The 12055-nt window shown below is 37.8% G+C and overlaps 1 protein-coding gene across 4 annotated transcripts; it reads right to left on the bottom strand.

Annotated features, from left to right (window-relative positions):
• Nucleotides 1–7591: 7591 nt before the first annotated feature.
• On the bottom strand, nt 7592–11610 carry LOC149246318 (syntaxin-111-like). 4 transcript variants are annotated; one of them, XM_089457867.1, is made up of 4 exons: nt 11267–11610; nt 9580–9660; nt 9147–9238; nt 7592–8980 (listed from the first exon to the last, which is right to left on the bottom strand). In XM_089457867.1, the coding sequence occupies exon 4, from the start codon at nt 8969–8971 to the stop codon at nt 8042–8044; it is 930 nt and encodes a 309-aa protein (XP_089313993.1). In that variant the 5' UTR covers nt 8972–8980; nt 9147–9238; nt 9580–9660; nt 11267–11610; the 3' UTR covers nt 7592–8041. The 4 variants fall into 4 exon arrangements, with proteins under 4 accessions (XP_089313993.1, XP_089313994.1, XP_089313995.1 ...); XM_089457868.1 differs by having other exon boundaries at nt 9580–9651; XM_089457869.1 differs by lacking the exon at nt 11267–11610 and adding an exon at nt 10032–11231.
• Nucleotides 11611–12055: the final 445 nt, after the last annotated feature.

Raw genomic sequence — 12055 nt, 5'->3', positions numbered from 1 at the left:
AGATTAGCTTCTTTTGAGTTAGCTTTCGTCCATTAGTTAAAAAGCTTCTTCTAAGAGCTCATAGAAGTTGGCTTAAGCCCCTAGCAGACTTGTGCCTGCTGACCAAGTGACAATTGCGGCAAGAGCTAGTACTTGTGCATACAGCACCGTCACTTCCAAGTTTGTTACGAAATACCGGGTTGATAAAAGTAAAGAAGGGAGTCCCAGGAGTTGCAGCATTATTGCTGCAATACTGGAGCTCACTAGGGACCTCCTTGGTATATATAAGAGTCTAAAGGGTCAAAATATAATTAGGGTCTACATAGCAATAATAATGTAAGGGCTCAACAATAACAATAGCATGTTTCTATGGGGCACAACAATAACAATAAGGCGGCTACACTAGCATTATAGGGACCTAACAAGGGGGTAGGGTGAGATCTCGAAAATGGGCTACTGACTCTTCAATGTGAAGTTGTGTGTGTACTATCTTGGTTGGCTCATTCCTAGTAGTACACAACAACTCTACAAGCATGGGCCCTTTGGCGTGGCATAGCAGCAGCACAAGGGGGTGGAAAAGGCCAAGAATTCAAGCAGGGGTTGTCTAAAGCAAGACAAGGGTGGACCAGATAGAGGGGGGACTATCGAAAAAAGGAACTTGGACAATGACCTCAATAGAGGGGGCCAGGAAAAGCGAAACCTGGCAAGGTGGAGGTGAGCTAGAAAAAGGAGGGTCCCAAAGGGGGAAGTGTCACTAGGAGAGAAGAGTTGTGAGCATAAAGGGAGGCTCCAGGAGGGCCAAAGCCTAGCTACCAGCAAACAAGAGCTAAGAACCCAACTATTGCAAAAATTAAAAGCAAAACCATACAATTCATCAAGATAAATAAACAAGAAAAACAACAGCATATGAAGGGGAGACTTTCCATTAAGAAGATAGACGACGTTATTGAGAGAGAGTCATGCTATAGAGGAGTGCACAATCTGAGACGAAGGCGCTAGGTTGACCACCTTCCAATTGCCTCTATAAAGCAAGGAACTAGAGTACGAAGTTAAGTAGTTGAGAGAAACAACAATATCCACAAAGCATAACGTGTCCTAAGGCACACGCTATAGCCTATGAGGAATGACGGATAACCCCAAGAGATCCTAGCATAGTAGAGAATTCAACAAGGAAATAACTAGATCACCCTAGCAAGTAGAGGCCAAACTTCCCCGCTCAAACAAGAGAACTATAACCGAAATCACAAAGGTTGCAATGTCAACATGTTTAACAGGTTGAATAATATTGTCGTTAGGTTGGATCCAATTGAAAGCCCATGCCATCACATTGATTAGCATGTGCAATGACAACGAGCAATAAGCATCAAATTACATTGATTACCCTATCGAACGAGGCAAGGTCGGGTGGGCAAAGCTTGATACATGCTTCCAATAATGGCAGATTTGACACAAGTTTAATTGAACTAGCAAGGATGCTCATTTCATCGTGTCAAACAGTGGAGGAGCCTTCCTTGTGTGTGAACCAGTATGCATGGCCATATAGAGGCCAAACTTCCCCGCTCAAACAAGAGAACTATAACCGAAATCACAAAGGTTGCAATGTCAACATGTTTAATAGGTTGAATAATATTGTTGTTAAGTTGGATCCAATTGAAAGCCCATGACATCACATTGATTAGCATGTGCAATGACAGCAATAAGCAGCAAATTACATTGATTACCATATCGAACGAGGCAAGGTCAGGTGGGCAAAGCTTGATACATGCTTCCAATAATCGCAGATTTGACACAAGTTTAATTGAACTGGCAAGGATGTTCATTTCATTGTGTCAAACAATGGAGGAGCCTTCCTTGTGTGTGAACCAGTATGCATGGCCATATATTTAAGGGTGTGTTACCATTTCCCTCAACGGTATGGCTAGGTGGGACGACCACAACCCACCCCACCCCACCTTTGCTCGTGCCAAACACCTCATCCAAGAAAAATATTATAATTATAATATTATTTAAAATAATTTTTATTAAATAGATGAAAACATATTTAAAAATATATATATATAAAAAAATAATTAATTAATTAATTAATTATATAAATTATGAATATATATATATATATATATATATATATATATATATATATAATATGCAAAAATTATTTTTTATATATTATAATTCTTTATTTATTTTTAATAATTTTATTATAATTATTTTATATAAATTATCATTCATAATATTTTTTAATAAAGATATAATAAAAATGCCCACTAAAACTTCTCAATTTACCAAGTTAATCCATAAACTAGATTTGAAATCACATTTGTTCTAACCAAACTCGCAATTATGGACTACAATCCGCAACCTAATGTAGAAAGTGCTTCTCTAGTACAATTGTGTGCTCCTGTTTGATCGATGCCTCTCATTACAAAAAGAAGGTGGAGATGTCTATCAAGGAGAAAGGAATTATAATTATAATAAGATATCGCTCACATGTACCTAATTTCACAATTATATGATTTACATTTTCCTCACATTTAATACAATTATATGATCATATAAATCTGTGCCTAAAATAGATATGATCTGTTAGATATCTTTTGTTATTTTATAATGTTTCACTTATAAAAATAGTCCTGTATATTGGCTAAAGGGATCGCACCAAAACAGACAGCATGATATCCAAATCCTTCTTAATATTCTTTAAGATTCTGACCACTGATATTTTGACACCGTAACTGTTCACATTATGTTTCATGATTTTCATTTTTAAGTTTTTGGTTTTGTATATGGACTTCAGTAATATTTGTCTGTTTGCTAGAAACATGTTGCCATAAACTTTCCCAGGACTCTTTAAAGCATGCACTCGCTATTAGGTCTTTTTTACTTTCCTGGCACCCAACTTCCCTTGGACTTTTGGTGCCTGTAAATCAAAGAGTGATGGACCTTTTGTCACCTAAAACAGTTTGATTGGGAATCTGAATTCTGCCTAGAAAACCAATTGACTTATTATGGTTCCCTGAAATAGTAGAGCTTTTTTTGGCATGAGGGTCTCATATGCCAAAAGTTGCCTTCACACTTTAGCTCATTGTTGGGTTTTTGAAGAAAGTTGCTTTTACCCCAGATTTTTTCTTTTACCTACCTGTTGGAAGAAAGTTGCTCACAAAAGCGTGACACAAACAACAGGCAAATAAGCTCCTCGACCAATTGTTGTGAACTTATAGCCTTTACAGTTCTTTATTAGGGGGAATAATAATTGAAACTCACCCCTCGACACATGGTTTTTTTATAACATTCATTGCAAAGAACATAAAATCCTAACTTCATGTTACTGCTTAATCTTGAGCACCTTGCATGGCAGCCTGGGGACTGAAGGTTTAAAGATCTAAACATGAAACCCAAATTCCAAAGGTTTTCTCAGAGTTTCTATAAACCATACAACCTAGATCAGGTATAGATTTCATATTTAGATGCACAACAGGAATGGTTAATTCAACAAAACTAAAACTGTGAGACATGGTATTTACCTCGTTGGGTTCACTGTGGTTTCAACATATCAGAACAACTTGCTGCTGCACATTGGATGGAAACGCATATTAACATGAAAATGAAGAACAAGATATATTGGATAGAAACCTTGAAGATTAAAGCCTTAAAAAGCAACAATTCATTATAGGGGAATCTTACAAGACCATATCACATTTACTATCTAAATATGGGACAAGATAGCATTCCAAGCTACAAAAAGATGGAACAGAGTACACTCAATCTAAACCCTCTGAATTGAATCCATAAGAGGGTACATTTCCTTTTGTTTGAGTTCTTATAAGACCCCAGGATAATTACAACTACTCAGAATTCTGGATTATATTACATATGACTGGTTTAATAATGGAACATAAAATAACAATGCAAATCACCAAGTTCTGCTTAGACAGGTTACGAATCCATAACCCCTCTTTTCAAATCTCAGGGGGGTTTCTTTAATGTCTATGAAAGCTACAATCCAATTGGAATATGTTGTTCTCTTCATAATATATGAAGCAGTTTCCCCCCAAAATAAATAAATTACAGTTTGCCTAAGGGAAACTAATTGCTTGTCTTGTAACCCAACATTTGGAGGCTTCCTGGTAAGCAGGCTTTCATACAGAGCTGAGAGGAACTTCGATATAAAAAGAAGGCAACAGGTCTACATGCAGGCAGAGGAGGCAATGGCACATCTCTATTTTTGTACTGAATAATTTCTACGATTATAGGCCAGGCTCCTGGATCAATCTGGGTGCTCAAAAGCCCCACTCCTGCCAAGTATTTAGCCTGTTCTGGATTGCATCTTCTCATCAGTCTCTTATCTGCTATTTCCACCAGCTTGACTTTCTTGTGGAACTTTCAAGCCAATTTCATCAAGTCCACTTCATCAGGGCATAAATCTTGATCTATAGATCTCCTTCCCGCAACAATCTCAAGCACCATATTCCCAAAGTGGTAAAAATCCATTATTTCATTAGGTTGCAAGACATGCATGCTTTCAGGGGGAAGGTGGCGCTCAATTTTTGATCCGTCGGCAGAGTTTATCAAAGAAGGTGGGACAACCTTGTAGCTGGAGGAGGTCACTACAAAGAAACCAAAAATGCCTAATGGCATCATGCTGACATGATCTCTAAGGTTCTGTAACTTGTCAGCTCCAGCTTCCCATGGGTGGAGGAAGATGTATGTCTAACAATACCCTCATTACAAAAGCCACAGAGGAGTGGTTTGCTCAACCAGAAATTCCTTGACCCATCACTACAACCATAAGTATGGTCGGGAATACGAGTCTGCGTCCATTACCAAGGCACAGGAATCAAGCAATGTAACATGGAGGGCTTCCTTGACCTGAAAGACTATATTCTTGCTCAAGGCTCCTGAGAATTCTTTAGTGAAGTGAGTGCAGACAGAAACAAAAACCAAAAGAAATCCAAAGCAAACCCAATTGAAGAAGGGGAATCTCTTTTTTTGAATTTTAATAATATCTTTTACATAGACTAATTGTCCTTCCCTCCAGCCACTCCAGCCCATAGGTGAGAATGTGATTGTTGGTACCATGCCAACCCCAATCAAAAATTGGCTCATGAAGACTGAACATGTCAATATCCCAAGCTAGACCCAATTCGACTGGGAATATTTTTACCTTATCTATCCCTATGATATATTGTGTTTTTGTTTTAATTACATATATACAGGCTAAGGTGGATTACGTTGAGATTCATAGTAGGTAGTACTTGAGATAAAGCAAGGGAACTCCAAGCTCTAGTACTAAAACTCAGGTTCTTGAGAAAAGTACAGAGTTTATCAAGGAAGGTGGGACAACCTTGTAGCTGGAGGAGGTCACTGAAAAAGGAATAATGACCAATAAGAAACCAAAAATGCCTAACGGCATCATGCTGTCATGATCTGCTAAGGTTCTGGAACTTGTCAGCTCCAACTTCCCATAGGTGGAGGAAGATTACAAGAGCCACAGAGCAGCGGTTTGTTCAACCCAAAATTCCTTAAGTAGGGTCTGGAATATGAGTTTGCGTCCATTGCCAGGGCACGGGAATCAAGCAATGTAACATCAATGTTCCACGGGGACTCGCCCCCTCCCCTAGGGGTCTAGTTTCCTCGCTCCCCTGCGCTCCGGGGACTTGGGGACGAGTAGGGGACGTTTCCCCACGCTCCCAAAATAGAGGAAACTCAGGGGGACTTGCCAGGGAAACGTTTCCCTTCCCTGAGGGGACGTTTCCCCACGCTCCCTAAAAAATGGCCTTGCTTATAGTTTATGATTTAATAGACCTAAAGTGGTACAAAGCTACTCATGTTCTGTATGGGGATAACGTCTTGTGCTGTCTTTTGGTTTCAACAAGCGTTGTTTTAGAGGGTCAGTATCATGGAAATTTGCTGGACCATATAGCACGTACATGAATTTTCCCTTTTAAAACTTCTCCTTTTTTTCTCAAGTGATGGCTGGATTACAGTGGGGAGATAACTGGAGTGACAGGCAAAGAATATGAGACATTCAGTTTGTGTTTTTAATTTGCATGACATTTGACATACAAACTATGGAAGCAGCACCTATGTCATGTGGGAAATAATTGGGTGGACTATAGACTAACATGCGTTTACTGCAAGCATGACAAGTACTATGGGCAGCAAGAAATCTCAGGAACTGTCGTTATATATGAATTTATACAGTTACAAAATTTACACAGAGCACAGTTGCTCAGCTTGATTTCTCAGGTCTGAAAATTATTTTCACCCCTGAAATACACTGCTAGTTTGAAGTTTGAACTGCATGGCATTGCTCTAATAATGTAGACAAATTATCCATGCCATTGTTGGTCACCCAAGTTGGTTCGCAGATGGTCATCCTGCAGTCAATGTCATTTGATAGTAAACCATCAGAAACTCTTTCATGTGATCTTCTCATCTCTCATGGAACTAAAACTCTTCTTTCAGCGTATGGTGTACTGTCTATATTATATATAATATAACAAACTTTCTAGCTGCTGGATCCAATACAGCTGGACAACCCATTGTAGTTGCACCTTCTACTGCCAATGCAGTGTTCCTGATCTGTTCATTTACCTTTTCACAGAATTCAGTGGCTACCTTATCAAGCTGAAGCTCTCCCTCTGTCTGACCAAAATCTAAATTAGAATTTGAACAAGCTGAATTAGAATTTTAAATTTATTATTTTATATGATATTATAAATTTGGATAATGTCAAATGATATTCATATAAATGATCATGCTTTGCAACTTTTCAATTCAAACCAAATTGTCATAGTGGATTCAATTAATAAATTATATTTTATATTTATAAATTTTTAATACCCTGACGCTCCCCCACGTTTCCTAAAAAATGGTAGGGAGCTTTTGCATAGGCCGCTCCCGCGCCCCTTCGCTCCCTCGCCCCCTCGTCCCGGAACCTTGGTGGAACATTGTGTAACATGTACGGCTTCCTTAAGGCTCCTGAGACTTCTTTAGTGAAGTCAGTTGAGCGTGACCTCTTCCTTGCTGCCTGAGAAAAGTTTTCTTCAAAAATCTGTCGATAAACAGTCAATCTTAAAGCTATCTGGCTGTCATAAAACTGTCACAACCCCAATAACAGTGACATCCTGCCACGTTTCTGCTTCTTCAAAACATCATTGAAGTTACAGTAGACATTTTTATCACAAATAAAAAATTTAACAAATTTTGGATAATGATTTAAATTTCCAAAATTGCAAACTAAATATTAAACACATCAATATAGATGTGAAGTACATCTCCAAAGTAAATACATCAAACACAGATATAGCCCTTACATTTATGAAACATTATACCACAAAAAAATTCTAGTTCTAGCTACTGAACCTGTAACTGTAGACCATGTAAAATGTTAATTTCACCTATTAAGAGAAAAACTAAATCATTCCACGTCAATGTATAATAGTGTGCCCTATACTTCTGATTAGACTGTAGTGCATTGAGGAATTTTTAAACTACTCAAAGTTCTAGAAAGTGCTAGATGTTTGAAAGCTGGGATGCTGAAAATCTTCCTAATGGATTTTTTCATAACGCGACATATCTTTAACTTACACTATACCAACTGAGATCCAGATAAAATAGAATTCCAAAGCACATATAATTCAAGCTTTAATAGCTGTACATAAACTGAAAAAAACAAGTCTATTAATGCCTGATACAACGAATTTTTCACTTGTAAAGAGCTTGAGCAAAACTCCATACTCTCACTTCCAATGACACGGTTTCCTGACCAGAGTCAATGCAACCAAAAATGCAGCTAGCGACTTATTCTGGTGAAATTGACCAAAAGCCATAAATAATGTACTTTACCCAAATCTCAAACAGAATCTGTCTGTATACAAGCAATGTCTCTGAGCCCAAAAGAAATGATAATGGAATGTTTTGAAGGTTCAAAACACCCTTTCCATCCTCCGCAACTACTGCCCTAATCACAGCAGTGTCAACTCTTATCAAACCAAATAGCATTCTACCCCACACTAATCTTAGAGTTCACTGAAACATTTCATCAGATAGGACTTGAATCTTATGATTTCTTGAAACTAGTTGCGATAGGAATGACAATAATGAAAACCAAAATCAGAAGCAAAATAATACCGATGCACATCCATTTCCTAGTGTTTCTCTGGTATTTTTTTGCACCTTTGAGTTGCTTTGTTCCATGATCGACATAGTTAGCAGCATGTATAACATGGTGTTCAATGTCATTAAGCTGCTCTCCTTGGGCCTCTACAAGGACAGCCATATCAAGAAAGATCTGATGAAGCTCGAGTAAACTTTTTTCAATCTCCTTGGCAGCATCATGCCGCTCCTGTATTTCATGAATTGTATCCAGTATTTGACCTCGGCCCTGCTCTTGAATTGCCTTTTGAAGGAAAGTTTCACTCTCCCCTGTAGAAATGATTTTTTCTATTGTCTCTTCACTTGCATTTTCACCTGTAATGGTGAAATATCTTCTCTCAATGGTTTCCCTATACTCCCCAGCAACTTTTTGCCGAAGGCTCTGAAATTCTCCCATCAAATCTTTCAGTTTCTTCCGCAGACCATTTGTAACTGAAGTTCTTGTCCGATCTGTAGGAGTCCCTTCTTCGCATCCTGTCACTCTTCTGTTAGCCATATTAGCTTCGTCAAGTGCTTCAAGCTTTCCTTTAATCTCTCTTGCTGTTTTAAGGACAGAGACAACATCTCTATCCATCCGGTCTCTTAAAGATTTCATGGCTGAGGCTTTATGAATAGATTTTGTCTCTTCATTAAACTTTTGCAGCTTCTCAAGAAGTTCCTTGATAGTTTCCATGTCTGCTTTTATACCACTGACTTCTTCAAAAAACTGTCCAAGATTTTGTTCAGTCTCCAAGTCTACCATCTCCATCTCAGGACCAGCCTCAAGGTCCTCCTTCAAGGCTGCACGTTTGAGATCCACATAATTGTTCCAAGACCTTGTGAGAAGATCATTCATTTTGTTGAACTGTTCAAAAATCAATGATCGTGTCAATCAAATGTTTAGGGTTTTAAACTTTTAAATAATGGAAAACAGCATTTTCGAATATGCAAAACTGCAGAAAGCATTGCATTAAATACTGCTGCAACTAAAAAAACAGTACAAAACACATTAAAAATAGATAACGATTCACCTTTGGCAATGATTTAAAAATGAATATGAACAAGATCGTAAAACCCTTGAGTGTTGTCAATTGCACCTGGATACCTCGTCTATCCTCGCTAACTGCAACAACACAGAGTAATAGTTACTCAAATAGATTTTCATTTACCAGAACATAGCAGTCGGTTACCTCTCTTGATCTAAAGAGTGAAACAAGCAGGTGAACTAACAATAGGACAACATGGGAGAAGATAATTGTCCGATATGCACTTGGTGAAACCCTTATAAGAAGATCGTTCATTTTGTTGATCTGCTTAGAAATCAATATCTAAGTCTATCAAAGATCTTTTGGGTACTGTTTCTATGAAGCAAAACTACAGAAAACGAATAAAATTGCAATAAATACTGCTGCAACAAAACAAAAAATAGAGGAAGAAACATACTAAAAAGGGTTTTTGATTTACCTGTGGCAATGATAAGGAAAATAAGTACAATCAAGTTCGTAAACCCCTCCCCCCAACTACGGAAACTCTTATCTATCCTTGCTAAAAGCAACAGCACACAGTAATCGAATTAGCAATCTGTTACATTCGATACTTTGCTATAATTCAAGCAAACAATAAAGAAGCTGAACTAACACTAGAAAGCCATGTGAGAAGATGACTGGCGATATGAAATTCAGGAAAGTTTGAAGACAAACAACGCACAGCTATGTGCTACTCTATTTGTGACTAATACTTATACAGATGCAATTTTGATAACATGAAGTAGCGTGCATTCTTCAACATTGCTCCAAATTCAAACAAACTTACAATCTAAGGGCCTTTGAGAGGAAAGAACATTGAAAATATACAATGGAAGGAAGAGGTGGAAGAGGCAGATCGAGGAATGAACAATCACACAAAAAATAGTTCACCTGAACGTAGCGAAGACTGGGAGAAGTTAAAACAGCATTATCAATCTCAAAGTAGACTTAACACACCTGAAAACAAATGCATATTAGGAAATCATTCATATAATAGGAATTCCATAGCTCGGAATATATCCAACGTACTCCAACAGATGGATGGATGCCAATTGTATCTTAATTTGCTCCGGAACAATTTCAGTTACATTCGTTCCGTCATTTTTCCATGAAATGATTAAAATGTGCAAAGGAATACTGAAATCCGCATGCAATGGTAGAGGATGCAGCACCCCGAGATACTATATTTACCATGTTCAGCTGGATCTACCTCATGATCTACCAGACCACAAAAATTTTGGACCAGTCGAACTGGTTCAGACTGAATCTTTCAACCTTTCCTTTAAAAAAAACTCAAAAACCAAATTTAAAATATAAAAACAATTTTAAAGCCTAGAACCTACCGAAGTTTACCAGATGCTATAAATATCACACATATCAACTAATGCGCAACCCAACTGACAAAACATGCTCTAGCAAATCGGGTGAATGTTCTAAATGCTCTAAATGGTGGCAAAGATGCTAATATGCTAACAATCCAGATAAAATAACCTTACAGACAAAACAACCTTAGAAATTTCATGAAACAGAGGCAAATCTCGTGTCAAGCAGACCATAAAAAGGTATTAAATCACTGCAAAGCCGAATTCAAACAATATCGGAAGACTGAAGCTATAATGGCCTTCAAACAACCACAAAATTCGTGAGGGACCGCTAAACGCAAGTTTCTTAACTGATCTTTAAAGTATTTTTGGGATAGTTATGAAAAACCTCCAATGCTTGAAAACATTATAATATCCTACGGTGCATTACATCTTAAAGCATCAAATCTAAAGTTTTAACTTCCTACCCGCTCAAACCCTGAAAAAACTCCTTTAAATTACAGGAGATCAACACCTAAAACATCTAGCTGCTCAACATAACCCCTCCGAAAAAAGAAAAAGGCAACATGATGTATACACTGCTCTTTGAAAAGCATGTAGAGTTCCGTTCCCGCATTCAACAATAAAGACATCACATGTTATCATAACACTGATTAATCATCAAAATACTCTGAATCCCTCATCAAAATGGCAAATCGACCAAACCCACCGTGTTCAAACACCTTGCATCCAAAATGTGAAACATTCAAGATAAACTCGGAAGAAAAATCGCCAGAAACCTTTAATCACAAGGCAGTACAGTACCTGAGCCTGCACCCGAGGGAACTACTGACAGAATGACCGCAGACAGTCGATCTTTAACAAAATCCTACAGACATTGAAGGATTTGCAGAAACTTTGGCCTTGAAAAAGTTTGCCTGCTGAAACCCGCCTTCGGATGCTTGAAATGGCTTGAACGAGAATGATCTATGATGAACAATTTGCAAATATAGATGGGGAATCGAACCCAAGACCTACCGAAGCGGAGCTGAGGGAGTGCTTCGATTAATTTCTACTGAGTATGCTCTTATTCTTTTTGTCGTAATGAGTGGGGGGGCCATCAGAGAGACGTTGGAGTTCTGGTTTGAATTCATCTGCCGCGGTGACCGGCTTTTGGCAGTGGAATCGCTTCCTTACAGGCTACAGTAGGTAAACTGGTAAACCAACCCGCTCCCCATTTTTTGTTTTGAATTCAAATGTGTAAAGAAAGGTTTATTATCTCAATTAAATTTGTAGTTTACAAATGTTAGTGTTACGACCATATGTCACATAATACATTTTCATTTCAACGTAGTGTTACCTTTGGAGTAACGAAAAATGTTATTTGTAGTCATTGGTTGTAACGTAAAAGTTAACTTTCAAATTACGACCAGATGTCACATAATACATTGTCACTTCAACGTAGTGTTACCTTTGGAGTAACGAAAAATGTTATTTGTATTAATTGGTTGTAACGTAAAGTTAACTTTCAAATCGGCAAAATTTTGGTACAACTTTTTTACATTGATATCCGGGAAATGGATCCTTTTCCGCTATGAATATATGAATTTTTTT

This window comes from Pinus tabuliformis, chromosome 7, assembly GCF_031772625.1.
Source record: "Pinus tabuliformis cultivar Carrire ecotype Pingquan chromosome 7, CPIR1, whole genome shotgun sequence".
Classification (NCBI taxonomy): Eukaryota; Viridiplantae; Streptophyta; class Pinopsida; order Pinales; family Pinaceae; genus Pinus; species Pinus tabuliformis.
Note: the sequence above shows the minus strand (reverse complement) of the source record. Positions and strands in the feature narration are given on the sequence as shown.